The sequence below is a fragment of the Sycon ciliatum genome, chromosome 10 (genome assembly GCF_964019385.1).
Source record: "Sycon ciliatum chromosome 10, ocSycCili1.1, whole genome shotgun sequence".
NCBI lineage: Eukaryota > Metazoa > Porifera > Calcarea > Leucosolenida > Sycettidae > Sycon > Sycon ciliatum.
The window spans coordinates 1066109-1089887 of NC_088652.1; the positions used below are offsets into that span (position 1 = coordinate 1066109).

Here is a 23779-nt window from a genome sequence, read left to right on the forward strand (position 1 = left end):
GATTCATAGGAAAGTGGAAGTTCCGAACTGTTACTCAAGTGAAAATTAATAGTGATTCAAATTCCACTTCAATCCCCTCGAATCTTCATCATCTGGGCCTTGGGCTTTTGGGCACATCATAATTTGTGTTGATCCCATATGCAAACAAAAACTGGAATTGAAAAGTAATTCTATGAGGTGGGGTGCTAGGGGAGGGGGGGGGGAGGGGGGGGAGGGGGGGGGGGCAGTCAGCCTTGTATGGTGAGAGGCATCCCAATGTAGCCGCTTCTTTGAGTTAAATTCCCTGCATGTGTGTGCGTGTGTGTGTGTGTGTGTGTGTATGTGTGTGTGTGTGTGTGTGTGGATCTCTCCAGACTCGTAATTAATCGATGTATATACTTTGTGTGCTCTCTCCTTTATCCCAGGCAACTTTCTGGTGGATATTGTTGCGTCCAATGCTCTGCAAGTGCGCTCGTTTGTGGGTGACGTAAGCCGACCGCAAGTCAACAAGTTTGATTTCGATCTGGACGCCGGCACTCTGACGCTGTCCTTCTCGGAAACGGTGAACGTGTCCTCGCTGCAGGTGGGTCAGGTGACGCTGCTGAACGCTCGCACCGGCGCCACTCGAACGCACACGCTGTCGGCGCAGAGCCGCGCCTTGCACGCCGACTCCAGTACACTGGTGCTCACGCTGGGACTTGCCGATCTCAACTCCCTCAAGAACCTCAGCATCTGCACCGCCAAGGCACAGTGTTTCGTCTCCTTCACCGACACCACCATTCTCGACATGGTCGGCCAAGCGGTTGTTCCTCGCCTACCTACGGATGCGCGCGGGGCTGAAGGCTTCAACAACGATTCGTCAGTGCCGCAGCTCCGTAGCTTTGTCTCCTTTGACCTCCGTCTCGGCCAGCTGACCGTGTCCTTCTCCGAAACCGTCAACATTGAAACGTTCACACCGACGGCCATCGTACTGCGGTCGTTGTTCGAAGTGCCACGCGAAAACTACACGCTAACGGGTGGTACCCTCGTGACTACCCTCAACAGCAGTATTGTGGTGCTCAACTTGACTCAAGCGGACTTGGATGCCATCAAGAACGACGCCAACCTGTGCTCACGTCGATCGAATTGCTACTTTGCTGCCAGCTCCTCTCTTGTGCAAGACATGGCTGGTAACTCGTTCTCTGCTATCACCGACGGTCCACCTGGATTCATTGTCCAGCAGCTGGTCGATGACAACAATGCACCACAGCTGGTTTTGTTCGACCTGGACATCAACACTGGCGTCTTGCTGCTGTCGTGGAGTGAACCAGTGCGATCATCGTCGCTGCGCCCCGAGCGCATCTCGCTCGTGAATGCAGCCGCAAACGCCACCTTCAACTTTAGTCTAACCGGAGGTCTAGCCACGGCTGCCAACGGTCTGGTGTTGAACGTGACACTGTCAGCCGTCGACTTGCAAGCGCTGAAGAGCTCCCCAGTGGCCGCCAATCAGTCGTTCACATACATCACCCTGGCTGCCGGCGCTGTCTCGGACATGGCGTTCACACCTCTGCCCAGCGTGGCAATTCCGCTCTCTCGCGCTCGGCCAGTGAATCGATTCGCCACGGACAGCCAGCCGCCGACGATCACACGCTTCCACATCAACATGGACACCGATCGTCTGGAGCTGACGTTCAGCGAGCCTATCCGCACCAGTCCGTTTGATGCCACACGGTTCAGCCTGAAGCCCAACTGCTCTGCACCAGCCAACACCACGCGTAGATTGACGGGAGGCACACTTCTCGGAAACCCTCAGGATGGCGTCAGCAGCGTCTCTATTCTCCTGAACGCTGCCGATCTGATCGCGCTGAAGCAGGACACGAACTTTGCCACGCACAGCAACAACAGCTATCTGCAAGTGGATGCAAACACGGTACAAGATCAGTCCGGTGTGTTCATGGCTGCCGTACCCTGCTTGAAGCCTAGTCTGCACACGAGCGACGTCACACGTCTCCAGCTACTGAACTACTCGATTAACATGCAGACCGGCTGGTTCAACCTGACCTTCTCCGACGTTGTGATCGTATCCTCGTTAGACGCCACCGCTATACAATTCCAGCACGCGGCCACGAGCAGCGTCGGCCAAACCTATCGCTTGACATCACGTACGAACTTCACCATGAGCATGAACGGCTATACGCTCGCTGTGCTGCTGAACAACCTGGACCTGTTTGCTCTGAAATCTGTAAACGGTTTGGCCACGAACGAGAACACCACGTATATCACACTGCGTGCCTCGGCGATCGACGGTCCCGGCAACCGAGACGTGGTAGCTATCACCGATGGAAAGGCACTTAAGGTAACACAGTTCATTGCGGACAACACCGCGCCCACGTTCTCCAGCGCCACGCTAGACTTGGACTCTGGCTCTCTGAACTTGACCTTCACCGACACCGTGTCGTCCGGTAGCGTCAACGTCTCCGGAATCACGCTGGCAAACCGTGCAAACCTTGCCCTGGCTACATCTCAGTTCTCTCTTCTCGGCGGAACCGTCGAGCAGAGCACAGACGGACGCACTGTCAGTATTGTCCTATTACCCGCTGATCTCAATCGTCTCACCAGACTCCAAGGACTGGGCACGACAACGGCGGACACGTTCATCAGCTTCACAGCAGGCACCGTGCGCGATCTCGCCACGAATCCCGTTGCAGCGCTCAGCGGCACAGCGGGACAAGGCGTCACGGTCGTCAGTGACAGCGTCCGCCCGAGTCTTCTCGAGTTCCACCTAGACATGCTTGGTCGCAAGCTGCTGCTCACGTACTCCGAGACCGTTGCCTCGTCATCTCTTAACTTCACCGGTTTCACACTGCAGGATCGTCCCGACGCCAGCGCATCCGGTGCATCGCAGTATACACTTACCACTGGTGTTGCCACTGCCGTCAACTCCACCGTCATGGAGATCGCGCTGCAAGCGGTGGATGTGTACGCGGTTCAAGCTCTGGCATTCCTTGCCGTGAGTCGTTCCACAACATACCTATCCGTTCTACCCGGTGCCGTGTTGGACATGAGCACTCGGCCGTCCATCGCTGTCCCCCTCACTGCTGGTCAACGAGCAGCTAACTTCACGTTGGACACCGGTAGCCCAGCGCTGACAAACTTCTCCTACAATGCCGCCACGGCGCGCCTCAGCTTGACGTTCGATGAAGTCATCAAAGTCGACTCTCTCAACGCGTCATCGTTGGTTCTGACCGCCCCGAGCGGTGAAACGTACCGACTTCGAGACACCACCGTGCTCACGGAGAATGCCAACGTTGTCACGCTGCAGATCAGCGATCGCGACCGTTTCGCCATCCAGAGGATCCGTGTCCTGCTGTCATCCCAGGCCAACACTATACTTACAATGGCCATGACGTTCGGCACAGACATGCGCGACAACTCGGTACTCCTGGCAGCCAACCGTACGGCAGTCGTCTACACGGATGACCGTATCCGCCCGACCTTCACAGGCTTCAACCTGGACATTGACAGCGCCACGTTGGTGATGACCTTCTCTGAAGTAGTCAGCGCCGCGTCCCTCAATGTCACCGGAATCACACTTCGTAACAATTCGGTTCTCTCGGCCACGCCACAGACCACCCTGGCGCTGTCGAATAGCACGGTGACGCTTGTTGACAATCTCAACGTCAATATCACCCTGTCGCAGTTTGATCTGAACGCTCTCAAGGTGCGCACGGCGCTCGCCACGCGGCCAGCGAACACGTTCATCAGTCTGGCCACGGACACAATCCGCGACACGATCAACAACCCTATCCTGAGCTCCACGGTCGGTCAGCAAGTCACCCAGTTGACCGCCGATGCCACTCCACCGGAGTTGGTACGCTTTGAACTGGACATGACCGGTCGACGCTTGATCTTGACGTTCAGTGAAGCCATTGATGTCAGTAGCCTGCAATTGTCACGCGTACGATTGCAGAACACACGCGCTGGTGACCGATCTACATATACTCTCACCACATCAAGCTCCATTGCACATGCTGATCAGGAGGTCGTCACGGTCGACATCGGTGACGTTGACTTCAACAATATCTCCCGCATCATTGACCTGGCCACGGGGCCGGACAACACCTTCCTGCAGCTATCCGCTGCTGCGTTTGTTGACATGGCCAACCTGGGTAGCGTGGCTGCTGTACAGAACGTGACGGTGTTCACTGCGGACACGTTGTCACCGCGTCTGGTCAGCTACACCTTGGATATGGATGCTGATCTACTTACGCTGGTACTCAGTGAAACTGTCAACGTGCCCTCGCTGGATGTCAAGCAGATCACCCTGGACAGCGACGATACTGCATCGCCGACCAACACCTACACGCTGACGAACGCCACCTACAGTCGATTGAACTCCACCACCGTTGTCCTCACTCTGACGCGTGCCGACAGCAACGCTATCAAGCTGCGTCCACGCCTAGCCGTGTCCGCAACGAGTGTCTACTTGACATTCCCTAACACTCTCATTCAGGACATGACCGGAGTCGCCGTAAGACCGGAGACCGATCGACTCGTAACTAACTTCACTGCAGACGCATCACCGCCACGCCTAGAGTCGTTCGATATGGACATTTCCGACGGAATCGCCGTGTTGCATTTCAGCGAGACCATTGACGTCAGTACGTTGAATGTCACCAAAGTCACCTTCCAAGATCGCTCCACGGCTCCCACATCAAGTTACACCCTTACTGGCATTGACGTGGCTCTCAGCACAAACACTCCTGACGTGAGCATCGACCTGACTCGCGTCGACTTTGACAACGTGCTTCGTCTTCCCGTCTGTCGTTCGGCCGCGCAGTGTTTCATCTCGTTCCCGAGCACTGCAATGTCAGACATGGCTCTCAACCCTGTCACAGCCATTCCGGTCGGCAGTGCGGATAATGTCACAAAGTTCACTGTCGACACGCGAGCTCCGGACAACGAACAGTTTGTCTCCATGGACATGAATACAGGACGTCTGAGCATCCGTTTCACGGAAACCGTCAATGCCAGTAGTTTCAACATACGCGCTCTCTCCCTCAACAGTTTCTTCCAGTCGCAGCCGCAGTTCTCCACCGTCAGACTGACCGGAGGAACTCTGCTGTCGGTCAACGACAGTGCCACCATGCTGGTGCAGATGTCGGCGGCCGATCTTGACAACGTGAAGAATCACTCGCAGCTGTGCACAGCCGCAAGCGGCTGCTGGCTGCAGTGGGATAGCAGCCTTGTGTCCGACATTGCCGGCAATCCGGTACGGCCGCTCGGCTTCCTGACGACTTACAACGAAACAGCCAGCCCGAAGAACTTCACCGTGGACGCCACCAACCCTTCCATCACCGGTTTCTCGCTGGACTTGACAGCCGAGACGGTGGAGATCTCGTTCGACGAGGTCGTCTCCACCACGCTCATCATGACCGAGATCACGTTCCAGGATAGCGAGAACACAACAGCGGGAGACACCGTCCGTCTCACCGGCGGTACTGTGCTCAGCCGAACGCGTTCAACGAGAGTTCGCTTCTCCCTGAACGCCGACGATGTACGCTCCCTGCAGGCCGCCGAAGATCTGGCCACCAATCGCGACACAACCTACATTATCTATGGCTCAGGCTTGGCACGCGACACCAGAGTGCCAGGGCTGGCCGTGAACCCACGTCTTAATGGCAATGCCCTTCAGGCCAGCAACTACACTCGCGATGGCAACGCGCCCACTCTGAGCGGCTTCACGCAGCTCGACATGAACGCCGGTACACTGACGGCGTCGTTCTCCGAACCCACCGACTTGGCCAGCATCAACTACACGCTGTTCACTCTGCAGTCGGCTGTGGCGTCAGGTAGCAAGCTGGTACTGAAGGGCGCTAGAAGCGTAGCGCACACGGCTACTCTACCGGCCAAGACCGAGATTGTCATTAGCCTCCTGGACACTGACATTCGTGACATCAAGCTCGACACCACGCTGGGCAGTAAGGACACAGATACACATTTGTTCCTAGCCCAAGGTGCTGTGTCGGACATGGCCGGCAACCCGGTCGTTGCCATCCCGACGACACGAGCACTGCCCGTTCAGGACTTCCAAAGAGACATCACCAATCCCCAGTTGACCAACTTCGACTTTGATCTGAACGTTGGCACTCTGACTCTGACGTTTGACGATGTTGTCAAGCCGTCGAGTCTGGGCAGTACGTTCATCACACTGCAGGGTCTGGCAGCTGTACGTGCATCCATCCCGGCTAACATGACCTACACGCTAACGGGCGGTAGTACTGACTCCCAGCCTAACTACACTGTAGTCGTGCAGCTCACCACTACCGATATCAACGCCATCAAGATGCTGCCGTTCGCCACCGGTCCCAACAACACACGTGTGAGGATCGACCAGGAGGCGATCACGGATGCGTTTGACATTGCCGTCACGCCCATCACACCAGTCAATGCTCTGGCCGTGCGTAGCTTCACGCAGGACACCACTCCACCGCGCCTCGCCTCCTGGAACATCAGCCTGGACACGGGTCTACTCACGCTCGAGTTCACCGAGGCCATCAACGTCACCAGTCTAAGCATCCGAGAGATTGTCGTGCAGAACGTGAGCGATGCGGTGGCTTCAGCTCCTGCCGTGACCTCGCATCGTCTCACAGCTGGTGTTTTCACCCCAACCACCACAGGGATACTGGTCACCGTCAACCTCTCCGTGGCTGATCAAAACGAGCTCAAGCGCCTTACCAACATCGGTACAACGGAGGCGGACAGCTATCTCTCCCTGTCGGCGCTGTCTGTCAGCGACATGGCTGGAGTGGCGATCGTAGCTATTCCAAACACCAACGCCACGCGTGTTCTAGACCATGTGCCGGATGCCGTAGACCCGGCTCTGGCCAGTTTCAGCCTCAACATCGACAACGGAGAGCTGGCCCTGACGTTCTTCGAGACCGTCGATGCGTCCAGCTTGAAACCGGAGCTCCTGACGATCGCTGCCAACCGATCGTCCACAGCTGCACGGCGTCGCCTGCAAGGCGGTGTTAAGCAATCACCTGATGGTACAGTGCAGCTGATCACGCTGCTAGCTGCTGACCTGGACTTCCTGAAGGCCGACCTCAGCCTGGCCACTAGCGTCAACAACACCTACCTAAGCATTGCAAGCGGCGCAGTGTTGGACATGGCTGGGAATCAGATTGCTGCCTTGTCCAGCACCAGTGCACAGCAAGCTGCCAACGTCACAGCCGACGCTAGTCGCCCAACGCTCATCCACTACGAGCTAGACGTGGGCCGCAACCTGCTTGTGCTGACGTTTAGTGAGACCGTCCTCTCCAGCAGCATGAATCTGAGCCAGTTTATTGTCCAGAGCTCTCCGGACTCGCGTCCACTATTCTCTCAGCCACTCTCCACCAGCGTGCGCAGTGCCGCCAACGCCAAGGTGATCACCGTGACGATTTCAGCTGCCGACGCCAACGCCATCAAGGCCAACCCTGGTCTGGGATCGTCCAAGCTGACCACGTACCTGGCAATTCGCTCCAACGCGGTCACGGACACGAACGGTAATGGCTTCCTGGCAACCAATCTTGCGCGTGAGGTGGATAACTTCACTGCCGATGCCATTAGCCCCACGCTGGACAACTTTGATTTGAACTTGACTAGTGGAGAACTGACCCTTTCGTTCAGCGAATCCGTCAACGCCAGCTCACTGAGTCTGCCGGAGATCACCATTGCATCGGGTACCAATAGCTACAAGCTAACGGAGGGCACTTTCAGTCGTGACAGTGCGGCCATTGTTCGTGTTACACTCTCGCAGGCCGACATCAATGCGCTCAAGTCTCGTTCGGATCTTGCCGTCAGCAATGCCACCACTCGCCTACACCTCTCTGTGAATGCCATCGCCGACATGAACGGCAATCCCGTGGTGCTCATCCCAGCCGCCAGCGCCAAGCCTGTCAAGATCTTCACGCAGGATACGGCCGCACCACGCTTGACCGCGTTCAGCGTTCGCATGGCTGGCTTAGTTCCGCCGCTTGTGTTCGTATTCAATTTCTCGGAAGTGGTCAACGGCTCGTCACTGGTCCCGTCTGGCTTCACGTTCCAGTCCACTATGAACCGCACGGCACCGTTCTTCGCTCTCACATCCGGAACTCCTACAGCCCAACTCTCCACGGTTGTTCAGCTGACGGTGTCGCCTGCGGATCTCACCGCCATCCGCGATCTGCCTCGTCTTGGACAGAACATCTCTCTGTCCTACATCTCGATGACAGACGGTGCAGTGAAGGACGCGAACGGCAATGACATCATAGCAAGAGCTCAAACGCAGGCTCTCCTCGCCGAAAGTCACGCCGCAGATCTCGTCCCGCCGCTCATACAATTCTTCACCCTGGATATGGACGACGGGTTCCTTGTTTTGACTATGACCGAGCCAGTCGTGTCGACAACGTTCAATGCGTCTCTCCTCCAGCTGCAGAACACGTCAGATTCGGACGTGTCTTCTCTGAAACTCAGCGGTGGCACCGTGACTCGTTTGAGCGCAACTCAGATCCGTGTCGATCTTCTCAAGGACGATTTCGACCAGCTCCAGCGTCTGAACACGCTGGCCACTGTGCGCGCTAACACTTACATCACGGCACAGCGCGGATACGTGCTGGACGTTGCGTCCAACCAGGCCGATGCCATACTGTCGTCAGCGGCACAGCTTGCCACTGACTATGAACGCGATCTCACGCCGCCAACGCTGACAGGGTTTGACTTCGTCCAGGACACCAGCACCATCACGCTGCGTTTCAGCGAAACGGTGGCTGTGGACGCTCTCAACGGTCGTCAGCTTGGATTCCAGAACCGACGTACTGGTGCAACTCAGACCTATCGCTTCACTGGCGGACACAATCTATTGACCGCGCGCAACGGCACCAGCCTGCAGTTTGTACTGAGCCTCGCTGATCAGAATGGCATCAAGGCGTTCACAGACCTCGCCACCAGCCCAACCAACACGTTTATCTTCGCCGATCGTGACACTATTGTGGATATGGCTACCAATCGCCTCGTGGCAGTTCCTGTAACCGCCGCTTTGAACATCACAACGTTCCGCAGTGACTCGATCAAGCCCAGCTTCCAGACTTTCTCTCTCGACTGGAACAGCAAAACGCTCACATTGAACTTCTCCGAGACAGTCAACGTCTCATCGCTACTGATCTCCGGAATCCAGCTCACAGACCCGGCCATTCCAACTGCACGCTACTCGCTGCAGAGCAGCTCAGTTGCCCATGGCGACCGCGCTTCACTGACCATTGACCTATCAGCAGCCGATCTCTCCGAGCTGCAGCGTCTGCGCATCTGCTTCAACGCCACCACGTGTCGTATCACAATCGGTAACACCACGGTACGTGACATGTCTAATCTTCTTGTCAACTCCACTACACAGAACATCCAAGCTGCAGCGTTTGCTTCCGACACCTCGGAGCCAGCGCTCGTCACCTTTGCCTCGTTCGACCTCCAGACCGGCCTACTGCAGCTGGTGTTTGACGAGGTCGTGTCGATCGCGACATTCAACACGTCCGCCTTCAGGCTGCAAAGCCTGTTTGAGCTGGCGGTGAGCTCGTACCGCTTCACTCTCGCCGGCATCGTCTCCGTTAACGACAGCACTCTAGTCAGCCTCACCCTGGCACGCACTGACCTAGACGCGGTGAAGAACGACCGCGATCTGTGCTCACTGCGATCCAATTGCTACATCGTAGCTGATGCTGGCGCTGTCGAGGACGTCTATGGCAACAAGCTGAAGGCCATTGCTCAAACTCCACCCGGTGTTATCGTGCAGCTTCTCGTTGATGACACCACTGGACCTCAGCTTGTCAACTTCACCGTGGACCTGCAGGCAGGAAGAGTGGCACTGACGTTCAACGAGCCAGTCGACGTTTCCACTCTCGTTCCCAACGCCATCACACTACGCGGTCTTGCCAACAGCACGGGAAGCGCCACGGCAGGAATCACACTCTCATCCACCACAACAACATCATCGCCAAACGGTCTCGTTGTCGTCCTTCAGATGGTCCCCGCGGACGTGCTGCGCGTGAAAGCCACCACGTTTGCCAAGTCGACGGCCGACACTTACCTGAGTATGACCGCACTGGCTATACGTGACCTGACTTTCCAGCGTAACCGTGCCCAAGCCATCCTGGCAACGGCAGCATTACAGGCTGTTGCGTACACTGCGGATAACACACCACCTCGCCTACTCTCGTTCTCACTGGACTTAACCAGAGACCGTCTCGTACTGTCCTACGACGAGCCGGTGAAGACGTCCAGCTTGAACTTCACATCGTTCACCCTGCGGCACAACTGCACCGACCCGGCCTCTCAGACCCGTCAGCTGACGGGAGGCACGGTAACAGAGCAAGACGGCAGCCAGGTGTCCACCATCGTACTGTCCAGTGCCGACGTGATTGCGCTGAAGATCAACCTGGATCTGGTGACGCACATCAACAACACGTATCTTGACGTGGCGAGCGCGGCCATCACGGACACGGCCGATAATCCCATTGCCAAAATCACCTGCGTCAAAGCCGGCACTCACGTTGCTGACGCTGGTCGTGTTTCTATCTCTGGTTACTCCATTGACATGCAGGCCTCATGGCTGAACTTGACCTTTGACGGTGTTGTCCTCGCCGACACGTTCAATCCAGCCGCACTCTCCCTGCAGAGCTCTCGTAACCGTCAACCAGGCCAGTCCGTCTCCTTGACAACGGCGAGCACCACACAAAGCCGTGACGGATATACGATGGCCGTTCGTATTGGCGCTGCCGATCTGCTCAACATCAAGTCAATCTTCGGCCTCGCCAACGCCAATCTCTCCACCTACCTGGCGATGACGGCTGCCGCATTTGACGGTACAAACAATCGTGACGTTCTGGCCGTGACGGATACAGCCGCATTGCAAGTGGCTAGCTTCATTCCGGACACTACCGTACCACAACTGCTCAACTTCACAATGGATCTTGATTCGGGTTCGTTTAACCTGGTTTACAGCGACACAGTGAACGATACGTCCGTTGCCGTGACGCAGTTTCAACTGCAGAGTCGCAGCAATGCCTCGGCCGACGGTACGTCCATTCTTCCGTTGACGGGTGGCACGGTTACACGATCCACCGATGGAAAAACGCTAACGGTTACTCTGAACAAACGGGATCGCGATACGCTGACGTCTCGCCTCGCTCTTGGCACGCAGACGTCCAATCTGTTCATCTCGTATCCGACGAACACAGTCGAGGATCTTGCTCTGAATAGTGCCACGGCGGTGCTAGCAAGCTCTGCCTTTGCATCTCAGGCTGTCACAGCGGACGCTTCCGGCCCTGGCTTGGCATCATTCCATCTCGACATGGACGGTACGCCAACGCTCTATTTAACGTTCAACGAAACCGTCGACGCCAACACGTTCACACCAATCAGTCTCAGCATTCAGCCATCAGAGACGTCGTCTCTCAACGCTGTCAGGCTGAGCGGTGGTCAATGGTCTCGAGTACCGTCGACTGTAGTAGCACTGCAACTTGCCACGGCCGACGTTCTGGCGTTGCAACGTACCGAGAACTTGGCAACGGGCGCTACAAACACGTTTGTCAGTTTGCTAGCGTCTCTAGTTACCGACATGACCAATAACAGTGCTGTTCCGGTGCTGACGACGAGTGCATTGGGCGCCGTCAACTACACCATTGACAACGTTCAGCCATCACTCGTCTCCTGGGTTCTCAACATGAACACATCGCAAGTCACGCTGACGTTCAGCGAGACCGTACGTGTGCGCACGCTCACCTACGGACAGATGACCGTGCAGAGCCGTGCCAACGTGTCTCTACCGGGAGTCACGCAGCGCGTTCTGTTCAACGGATCGGCGCAAGTGGCCAACTCTCACATCATCACGTTCACGCTGAGCGATGAAGACCGGTTCGCTCTGCAACGGGACACCAACCTCGCCGTGTCATCCACTACCACGTACATTGCCATGACGAAGGACGCAATCTTCGACATGACCGGCCGTGTGCTGGTGGCTGTGTCCGCACAGGACGCACGGCAGGGAACGTTCATTGCCGATTCTCTTCCGCCCACTCTAACATCATACTCACTGGATATGGATCAAGGTACACTTGGTCTGACGTTCAACGAAGTCATCAACATCACGTCCCTCGTGCCCAGTCGGTTTAGCTTCTACCGTACGCCCGCTCTCACGGGTGCATCTCGGAGCTTATCCAACTCTTCCTCCACGTCCGCGTCCGGCAATTCCATCGTTCTGAATCTTGGACCGGTGGACCTTGACGCACTGCGTGTGGACACAGGCCTTGTGACGTCGTCTAGCAACACCTTCCTGGCGTTTAGCGACGCAGCTGTATCGAACATGTTCGGAGTTCCCATCGTGGCACCCGCTCGTGGCCTGGCCCCGGCCGATGTCACGAACGACACAACATCTCCCCAACTGCTCGACTTCTCCGTCTTGTTGAACTCCTCCGAGCTGGTTCTCACCTTCTCCGAGGCAGTCGACGTTGGGTCGTTGGACGTGCGCACAATCCGTTTGCAATCCGCCGCCTCACAGCAACCTGATGATTACCTTCTGACCAACGCAAGTCGCGTTCTCCACGGAAATCAAGCCATTGTTCGTGTACAGCTGGGCAAGGCAGACAAGGACGCCATCGACTCTCGCATCAATCTCTTCACGGCAACTGGCAGCTCGTTCATCACCGTCTCTCCACTGACACTAACCGACATGGCAAAGAACCGACTCGTGGCGGTCACACGCAACACAACGTCGTTCCAACAAGACGCCCGTGCGCCAATCCTAGAGTCGTATGACCTTGACATGAACATAGGATCGCTGACCCTGAGATTCAACAAGGTCGTGAACAGCCGATCGTTTGTGCTGAATCAACTTACTCTACAGGCCGCACGTACTCTTGTTGCCACTACAACGGAAAGTCATCGTCTGGTTTCTGGCAACCACACCGTCAACAACGCCACTACCATTACCGTAACTCTGTCTGCGGCGGATCTGAACAGCATCAAAGCTCTTCTGACCCTGGCCACGGCCAACACGTCGACGTTCCTCACCGCCTCTCCCACTAGTGTCTCAGATATGTGGAGTAATAGTCTGGTGGCTCATGTTGCCAGCTTGGCTTTGCCAGTACGTAGCTATGTACCGGATACGACACGTCCCAAACTGCAGTCCTTCAGCATGGACATCTCCTCCGGCAATCTCACGCTGGTCTTCACGGAAACGGTTGCCGTAACGACGCTGAACGTGCGCGAGCTGACGCTGTCGGACAGTGCGGGCACTCCTGCCGGAACTCTGCTGAGCCTGTCACCGCCCACGGCCACCGTGTCAACTCTTCCCTCGACCAGCATTGTGATCACTCTCAGCACTGCTGATCGTAACCAGCTGTACCGCGATCCAATTTGCTACAACGACACCAACTGCTTCATATCCATCAGTCAGCTATTGGTCAACGACACCGCCGATAATCGCGTGGAGCCGGTCTCGACGGACGATGCTCGCGCTGCCGACTCTTTCCAGGCAGACGTCACTGCACCGAGACTTGTGCAGTTTGTCAACTTCAATGCTGACACGGGTGTGATCCAGTTGTCGTTCTCGGAGACTGTTCGTGTTTCCAGCATCGACTTCACCAAGATCATTCTACAGTCCACCACCATAGCCGACACCACCACCATCAACCTGGGCGGTGGTAGTACCACGTCCACTGACGGGCCCGTCGTTAACGTACAGCTGCTGGAAGCCGACCGCAATCGCATCAAGGAGCAGCATGGCACCGCGCTGTGCCGTGCCAGCGTAGCCGTCTGCTTCCTGCGCATATCGGCAGGCTTTGCGCGCGACATGGCTGGCAATCTGATCGTGCCGGTGTACGACAACACCACGGCCACAGCCAGCAGCACTCAGCCACGCACCATCACCCGCGATACAACTCCCGTCAACCTTATCAACTTCACCATCAACTTCGAGACAAGTCGTTTGACAATGACGTTTGACGAGGTCGTGCTTCGCAGCAGCCTCCGACTCTCTGACCTGACCATCCAGGATGCGTTTGACAGTACCACTGCCTACAAACTAACCGTTGGTACGTTGCAAACCACCACGGATACAACCGTCATGGAGGTGGCCCTCTCCACACTCGACGTCAACTCCATGAAGGCCCTGGAAACCCTGGCAATCTCGCGCGAAACCACCTTTGTCACGTTCCCCGACACGCTCGTTCAGGACACGGCTCAGGTTGCCAACAAGATCACGGCCCGCACCGATAACGTATCGGCATTGCAGGCCGCCGCTTACGTCAAGGACACCTCTGCGCCCACGCTGACGCAGTTCGTTCTCCTGGATATGGACGCCGGCTTTGTAGACTTGTCGTTCAACGAGCCTGTGTCGTTGGACGTTGTGTTCCCCTCTATTCAGATCCAGGCCACGCAAGCCACCACTCCGACAACCAAACACACTCTGCGTAACGGTACAGTGACATACCTGGCCGCCGACAAACTAGGTATCCGTCTCACGCTGAGCGCTGCCGATCTTCGGGACCTCAAGGTGCAGCGCACACTGGCAATCGACGCGGCTTCCTCACATCTGTCCTTCGCGGCGGGTGCTATGAAGGACGTCACCGGCAATGCAATCCTTGCCATCCTGCCGAACGCCTCCAGAGAGGCTAGCCGCCACGAAGAAGACGGCTCACCTCCGGAATTGTCCTCTTTCACCTTGGACATGGATAACGGTGTGTTGTCCCTAACATTCAACGACATCATCGACTTCACTAGCTTTGCACCAGCAAGTACCATCAGCTTGCAATCCAACAGTAGTGGTTCTGATCGTTATACCCTAACTGGTGGCACTACCACAACAACGGCCGATGGCTACGTCATTGACCTCCCGCTGCTACCATCGGATGTAGACGCAATTAAGGAGCGCCGACGGCTGGCCACCGATCTCAACAGCACGTACATCGCAATGATCGCGACCGCCATTAACGACGTCAACAGACGCGCCGTGTCGCGTGTCACTCAGCGAGCCGCTGCTTTTACGCCAGACGTAACCCGGCCCAACATCACCAGCTTTGATCTCTTGCTAAATCCCGGTCAGCTGATCGTGCGCTTCAACGAGGCTGTTGCAGTGGAAACGCTTCGGCCGCAACAGTTCACTCTGCAGTCAGGCCCCGACTCCAGTGATGCAAGCGTGCAGTCGTTGACATTGAGCGGTGGATCACCTTCGCCGATCGATACCGCCACAACGCTAACTATCAACTTGACGCTCAGCGACTTGAACACGCTGAAGCGCCTGACCAAGCTTGGGACCAACGAGAGCGATACGTTCCTCTCCGCCACGGCCCTGGCTATTCGCGACACCAGCGGGAACAATCTGACTAGCATCTCAGGCCAGCAGGCAAGGAATGTCTTGCTTCATGGACCCGACGCACAGCCGCCCACACTGGACCGCTTCACCCTGGACATTGACTCTGGCATCCTCTCACTGACGTTCTCCGAGACTGTACGCTCCGCCACCCTAAAACCAGGCGAGTTGACAATCCTGGCGGCCCCGGGAAGTGCACTTGCCTACCCGTTGACCGGTGGAACACGCTCCGTCAATGACAGCACGGTGATTGATGTCGCTCTGTCACCGCGAGACCTGAACGCCATCAAGGTCCTCACCGGTCTGGCCGTGTCTGACTTCACCGCCTATGTACTGTATACAAGTGATCTAATACAAGACATGAGTACCAATCCGGTCAGAGCCCGCACCACGGCTGGCGCACTGCGCACCTCTGGACTCACGCCAGACAGCACACGACCAGCGCTGCGTGCGTTCGCTCTCAACATGGGCACGAACGCCACGCTGACACTGGAGTTCACCGAGGCTGTGCAGGCCACCACCCTGGACACGTCCCGTATCGTGCTGCACAGCACGCCGGCTGCATCGGCCACGCGTTCGTCCCATCGCCTCGCACGCACAGCAAGCATTTCAACCGACGGTGCATCTCTCGTCGTCACGCTCACAGCGGCCGATTCCAATGCCATCAAGTTGCTCACTGGTCTTGCCACCTTACCCACCAATACCTTCATCAGTCTTGACAACGCTACAGTTTACGATATGGTTGGCCTTCCGTCCACACCAATCTCCAGCGATTCTCCTCTCAATATCACTTCAGCACTGTTTGCAGCCGATGGCACACGGCCTCGTCTCCTCTCGTTCATTCTGAACGTCAACGCTTCGCAGATCGTCCTGTCGTTCGACGAGGCTGTCAATGCATCGTCGGTACGAGCGGACGTGATTGAGTTGCGTAACGCCGCAACTCCACCAGTCACCTACCGTGTGCGCGTCGGCTCTGTCACTGCCAACGCTGACCAGACTGCGATCACAGTCACGCTGAACAATACCGACGCTAACAACATCAAACTGTTGACCGACCTGGGTACAAACACCAGCAACACGTTGCTCGTCTTCACGGCTGATCTCGCGTCCGACATGAACGGCAACCGTGTGCAACAGATCTTGGCCAGTAGTCCACTGCCAGCGCAATCCGTCGTGTCCGATGACCGGCCGCCACAGCTGGTGTCATTCGACTTCCGTATGGACTCCAACACTCGCCCGGCGTATCTTGTGCTGTCGTTTGATGAGGTTGTACGACCAGGCACGCTCAATCCCACCCAGATTGTGCTGGTCAACAATGCATCGGAAACGCTCACGTACGCTCTCAGAAACGCCACGGTCATCACAACTGGCAACGGAGACAGCGTCCGGGTGGATCTTGGTGAGCAGGACACAGACACAGCTATCCGCCTACCGCCGCTGGGTCAAACCGTCGCCACCACGTCAGTGCGTCTCTTGCCCGGCCTGGTGCGAGATCTCAACAACAATCTGATGCTGGCGTCACCTGCTCTGCAAGTGCGTACGGCCGGACACACGGCTGACCTCGTGCGTCCGCGCCTCTCCTCCTTCCAACTGGACCTGAACAGCGGACGGCTGGACGTGACCTTCTCCGAAGCCGTCATCTTCTCCTCGCTGCGAGCCGGTGAGATTGTACTGCAGGATGCCGGGCGTCTTGGCGGTGCCTCGGTCACAATCAACTCATCCAGTCTGACAACATCTCTCTCTGCTACCAGTGTACGCGTGCACCTGACCGATGCCGACCAGAATGCTCTGAAGGCCCTGACAAGCCTGGCGTTCAGCCAGAATTCCACCTACATAGCGTTCGGCGAGCGCCTGGTCACCGACCTCCAGCGTCATCCCATCGTACCCGTCCTCAACACTTCCGCAACTCTCGTAACCCGCTTCGTACCCGACATCCTGGCGCCGTCGCTGATCAGTTTTGACTTCTCCATCTCTCCGATGGTGCTGACGTTGAGCTTCAGTGAGACGATTGATGGTACTAGTGTTGTTCCAAGTCGTATTCGCCTACAGAATGCCATCACCGGCTCCACTGAGTCATACCGACTGACAAGTGCCAATGTCACTTCACCGAACGGAACAGAAATCAAGATTGCATTGTCGTTCGCCGATCAGACGGCAATCCAGGCGTTCGCTAAGTTGGCAACAAACGTGAACAACACGTTCCTGGCGATGGATAACGGTGCTTTCCGTGACATGTCAGGAAACCGAGTCACCGAAGTCTCTCCGTCCGCTGGTGTTCGTGTGCGTTCTTTCGGCGTGGACACCGTAGCCCCGCGAATGCTCTCCTTCCAGCTGGACCTCAACACGGGTCTTGGCGTCCTGGAACTGTCCTTTGACGAGTCAGTGAATGCTTCCTCCGTGATTGTCACCGAACTCACTCTGCAAGACGCCATGACTCTGATCAACGCTAGCCTTAGTCTCCGCAGCACCAGCAAGGTAGTCCTCACCGATGGCTCTGCCATCGTTATCAATCTTGGTCAGGACGATTCGGACTCGCTCAAACTGTCGTCCCAACTTTGCACGGCCGAGCTGAACTGCTATCTGTCGTTCACCAACACGTCAGCTGTGGACATGTCAGGTATCCTGGTGGATCCACGCTACGACGGGCAAGCATTGCGTGTTAGCAACCTCACCCTGGACAGAACATCACCCAGCCTCGTACAGTTTACCTCGTTTAACCTGGCGACCGGTTCATTGCAGATCCTAGTCTCCGAAGCGGTCAACATCAGCACATTTGATCCGACAGCAATCACATTCCAGGACTTGTTCACCGGCGCCCTGCGTAACTACACGCTAACAGGCGGCGCAGTCACAAGCCTTGATCAGCGACGTATCAATATTGCGCTGAATACCGCCGATTTGATCGCGCTCAAGTCCGACTCGCTGCTCTGCACTCGCCGTGGCACATGCTACGTCACATTGTCCGATGCTCTCGTTCGCGACACCACAGGAAACCGCTTCACGGCCGTTCCCGACGGTAACGGGGTGTTAGTGTCTGGATTTGTACCGGACACAGCGCCGCCATCGCTCAACAACTTCACGCTGAACATGCAGACGAATCAGCTAACGCTGACCTTCGACGAGCCAGTACGCGCGTCCTCCCTCCTTGCGTCCAACATCAGTATCCAAACATCGGCAAACGCATCCGCTGCCGGTCGTATTGCAATCTCAGGCAGTACGTCTAGCACTGACGGGACCACCATTACCATTGACCTGTCAGCAGCAGCAGTGCAGAGCCTCAAGGCCAGTGGGTTTGCTAAGACCGGAGCCAGTACGTTCCTATCGCTCGGCGCCCAGACCATACAGGATACAGCACAGCAGCCAAACACCGTGACACCAATCTCCGCCGACTCGGCTAGAGGCGCTGCCGCGTATGTTCCTGACACGACACCTCCAGCTCTGGTGTCCTACGTAGTGGACACGGCACGTGATCAAGTGAGACTGACGTTCAACGAGCCCATTCAGGTCTCCTCGTTCAATCTGAGCTATTTCCGGCTGCACAGCAACGCCAGTGACCCAACATCCGGTGTCGCTCTCAGCAGTGGATCCGTTGCTTCTGCTACCTCACCGTTCACTGCCGTGACGATTGACCTTTCGCGAGACGACATCCGCGCGCTGAAGCTCAACGCTGGCCTGGGAACGTCGACACTCAACACGTTCCTTACAATCGCCGCCGGCGGACTCACGGACCGAGCGAATGCCTCAGCAACCGCTCTCACTGGCAGTCGTGCTTCGGCCATTGTCACTGACCTGGAACAAGCTGCTGTTCTGTCCTACGACCTGAACCTCAACACCGGCACTCTGACTCTGAACTTCTCCGACGTCATCAACACGGCTACCATGCGCTCTGTCGACATCATACTGCAGGATGCGCCCACCGCTAGCCAACGCTTTGCACTGACCGCTAGCTCCACGCCATCGGCGTCTAGCGATCACATCGTCACCATCAACCTCTCAGCGGCCGACCTTCTGGCACTGAATCAGATCGGAGGACTGGCCACGTCGCGCGACGACACCTTCCTGACGATCCGTTCTTCGGCGTTTGTCGATTATGGCGGTCTGAACATCATTGCTATCACCAACGGCAACGGACTCCAAGTGCAGGACTTTACCGTTGACACTCAGGCTCCAGCGCTTGCGAGTGTTGTCTTCAATCTCACGTCCAACACACTGCAACTCGTCTTCAACGACACGGTTAACGTGACTAGTTTGAACGTGCGTAACATCGTCCTGCAGAACCAAGCCCTAGCCACCAACACCACCACCAGCTACCAGCTGACCGGAGGCGTACCAACACTCTCAGCTGACGGAAAGACGGTCACCGTAGCGATGACCTTTGCCGACACGACGGCAATCAAGCGCTTGACCAACCTCGGCACGGACGTTGCCAACACGTTTGTAGCGTTCACGCAGGCTACCATTCTCGACTACGCCAACAACCCGGTGGTGCAAGTGTCCAACACATCTGCCCGTGGAGTACAACAGCTTGGTGTGGACCGTATTCGACCAGACGTGCAATTCTTCACGCTGGACATTGATGCCGGCGTGCTGTGGATGAACTTCTCGGAAGTCGTCAACGCATCGAGTTTCACACCATCAGCGATCACAGTTCAGAGTGCATCTAGACTTGCACAGTCCACCCAGTCTTACAACCTAACATCCGCACCTAGTGTGAACATTGACGGACTGTCACTGCGTCTGGTCTTGAACGCCGCCGACCTCAATGCACTGAAGGCGCTGACTCAGCTAGCCACCGCGACCAACACCACCTTCATATCCGTGTCTTCCGCGGCGGTCACCGACATGACCGGCAATGCCCTCGTTGCCATAGCGACCAGCAATGGCCGACAAGCGCTGCGCGTCGTGGCCGATGTCAACACGCCGTCACTTCTCAACTACACTCTCGACCTGAACACTGGGGAACTGACTCTGACCTTCAACGAAACTGTCTCATCGTCTTCCATCGACGTCATACAGCTACAGCTGCAATCCTCCGCAACAAGCAATGCCACCTCGGTGAGTCTGACGAGCGCTTCGCACGTTGTCCCTGGCAACTCGCCAACCATCACCGTCCGTCTTGGTCAGGCCGATCTCGACGCCATTAACACCGTCGGTGCGCTCGGCAAGACTCCAGCTAGCACCTTCCTGTCGTTTGGCAGCACTGCCGTGCAAGATACATCCAGTAATGCCGTCGATGGTATACCCGTAACTAGTGCCAAGGCCACTGCTCAGGTCACTAACGACACATCGGCACCCGCTCTCGAGAACTTCTCCCTGGACGTGCAGCGTGGCGTGTTGGTCATGACGTTCAGCGAAGCCGTACGCGGGTCCACGTTCAACGCAGCCGCTGTCGTCATCCAGGCTTCGGCAGCTGTACCGAGCGTCAACGTGACCCTGTCGACGAGCAACGCTGTGCTGCGCGACGATCGCCAGCTCTCCATCAATCTGTCGTCAGTCGATCTCGACGCCATCAAGGCCCTGACTGGCCTGGGCGTCAACGCCAACACCACGTTCTTGAACCTGCTACGCGGTGCCGTGTCGGACGTATTTGCCAATCCTGTCGCAGCGCTACCAACACCGGTGCGATCGCAGTTGCACATTGCCGATCAGCGTTCCCCTACTCTGGACACGTTCACTATAGATATGAATAGTGGACTACTGCGACTGACGTTCAGCGAGATTGTCAACGCATCCAGTCTCAACATCAGCGGCTTGTTGCTGTCGAATGCCTCCACCGTTCCCCGCACCACCTTCGTTCTCTCTCCGACCAGTACTGTCCTGCAAGCCAACAACTTCACCGTGCAGATCAATATCTCCACCGCGGATCTGAATCGCATCAAGTCAGACCTGGCTCTGTGGAGCGGACCGTCCAGCACGTTCCTGGCAATCGCAGGCGATGCTGTGCGAGACATGAACAACAACTCGGTCGTTGCAACTGGTGCTACGTCGCTCGGCGCGGCTGCATTCACTAACGACACCACGTCACCTGCTCTGACATCCTGGTCACTGGATTTGCAGAACGTCGCAACGCTGAAACTCACGTTTGACGAAACGGTTCTGATCGATGGCTTCAACCTGTCCTCTATCCTGCTCCAGACCTCACCCAGCATTGCAACACCAGGTGTGGCCGATAGTGTTACGTTGACCGGTAGCACTTCCGTTGCCCGCAGTAACCTCACCACGGTAACCATTGTTCTGACCGATGATCAGCTCAGGGAGATACAGCGTCTGCGTACACTCTGCACTGTCTCCTCGGCGTCGGACTGCTTCCTAGCGCTGGCCTCCACCGCCATTGCCGACACGTCACGGAACGCCGCTCGCCCACAGCCGAGCACTGCCGCTACCGGCCCGTCAGCCATTGTAGCCGATGCTACAGCCCCGACGCTGCGTCTGTTCACCACCGATCTCGACGCAGGTGAGCTGTCGTTCTCCTTTAGCGAGGTCATCGATGTTAAGTCGTTCAATCCTCTCGTTGTTACCCTGGTCGACGCTCAGGGCGCTCTGGCCACCGTCAACTACACGTTGCGTAGCAGCACGGTGAAAGCCGGCAGTGTGGACGGAGCCAACCTCACCATCACACTGTCTCGTGAAGACCGCGACGAGCTGCACCGCTTACAGCTGTGCACCAGCAGCGCGGACTGCTATGCCAGCCTGCCGTCCTCTCTGGCCAACGACACATCATCCATTCCCATTGTATCGCGTATCGACGATCAGGCTCTTCCGGCTGGCGTGTATGTACAGGATGAGCGACCACCTCAGCTCAGCGGGTTCGATTCCTTCAACCTGAACACTGGCGTGATTCGACTCAATTTCTCAGAGACTATGAACTTCTCCAGTATCGATCTGTCGGCAGTGCAGCTTCACCTCAGCCCGACATCTGCCGCTTCTGCTGTCCCGCTGACAAACACGTTCCGACTGGAGAGCGACACGGACTCATCGACTGTCAATATCATACTGTCCGAGAGCGATCTGAATCGCATCAAGTCCAGCAGTGCCTGCACTAGCTCCATCAGCTGCTACATCCGCTTCACCGCAGACTTCATCAAGGATCGTCATGGAAACAGCATCATCCCCGTGGCGACGGGAGCGTTCCGACAGACGGACATCCCGACGTTGTTCGTGCCTGACACCTCAGCTCCTGTGCTGCGCAACTTCACGTTGAATCTCAACTCTTCGCAGCTGGTGTTGTCGTACGACGAACCGATAGGTCAGTTCACACCCACCCTGATCACCCTACAGGATGCTATACTGCAGACAACAGAGTACACGCTAACGATCTCATCCACGGCCGTCATCAACGCCGAAGCCGTGACCATCACCATCTCTGCTAGCGACCTAACCCGTATCCAAGCCCTGGAGACGCTAGCTATCGATGAGAACACCACATACATAACATATCCTGGCCGCATCGCACAGGACCTGAGCTCACAGAACCCGGCTGCACTGGTGGATGGCGTCAACGCTCGTCGTGTGTCGCAGTATACCGCGGATACGACTGCACCGCGCCTTGTCGCATTCCTCGGCCTCAACATGAACGCGCACACAATGCGTCTGTCCTTCTCCGAACCCGTCGACATCGGCAGCATCTCAGCCGAGCTGTTCTCGTTGCTGGAGACGGCCGCAGGAGGACAGCAGATTAACTTCACTAACTTCACCGCCGCGTACAGCGATGTATCAAGCAAGACAGTCGTAGATCTGACGCTAATCGATGCCGACATCCGTTCCATCAAGGTGCTGAGCCAGCTGGCACGCACAGGAGCCGCTTCGTTCGTCTCTCTGTCCGCCGACGCAATCAAGGACATTGCCGGCAATGGTCTCGTTGCCACGGATACAGGTAGCGCCATCACTCCAGGTGGCTACGGCGTCGATGTTCAGGCACCGACGCTGACCGGCTCACAGCTTGATGTCGACGCCGGTACTCTAACCCTGACGTTTGACGACATCGTGGACCCGGCAACGCTTGTCTACAATACGATTACACTGCAGGACTCGGTGACCGGACCAACAGAGCGCGTACAGCTGAGTGGCGGGACTTCATCGACCACCAAGGACTTCACGGTCACCATCAACCTGGCATCCGTAGATCTGGATCAGGTCAAGGACCAGCAAAGACTTGCACGCGATAGCACCACCACAGCCGTCCAAATCAGCTCCGATGTCATCAAGGACTACAAAGGTTTGTTTGTTTCTTTCTTTCTTTGTTTCTTTTATTCGAATTCGTTTAGAGCACAGGCACTTCTGCCTTCTCACCAGAGGAAAATCCTCCGGGTCCTACTAAGAACGAATAAAATATTAAATTTTATTAATATGAGAAAAGGAGATATGAAAAAGAATCATAACATGAGAATTACAAAATATATAATTGAAATGTATGTGTGTACGTGTATGCTTGTGCGTGTCTGT

The 23779-nt window shown here is 56.5% G+C and overlaps 1 protein-coding gene across 1 annotated transcript in view; it reads left to right on the plus strand.

Moving 5' to 3' along the window:
• The window catches only part of LOC135825719 (uncharacterized), a gene marked incomplete in the record, with an annotated part of 167999 nt that overhangs the window by 76775 nt on the left and 67445 nt on the right, over window positions 1–23779 (plus strand). The window contains 1 exon segment of the mRNA XM_065338340.1: window positions 405–23552. Coding sequence (XP_065194412.1) covers window positions 405–23552 — 23148 coding nt within the window.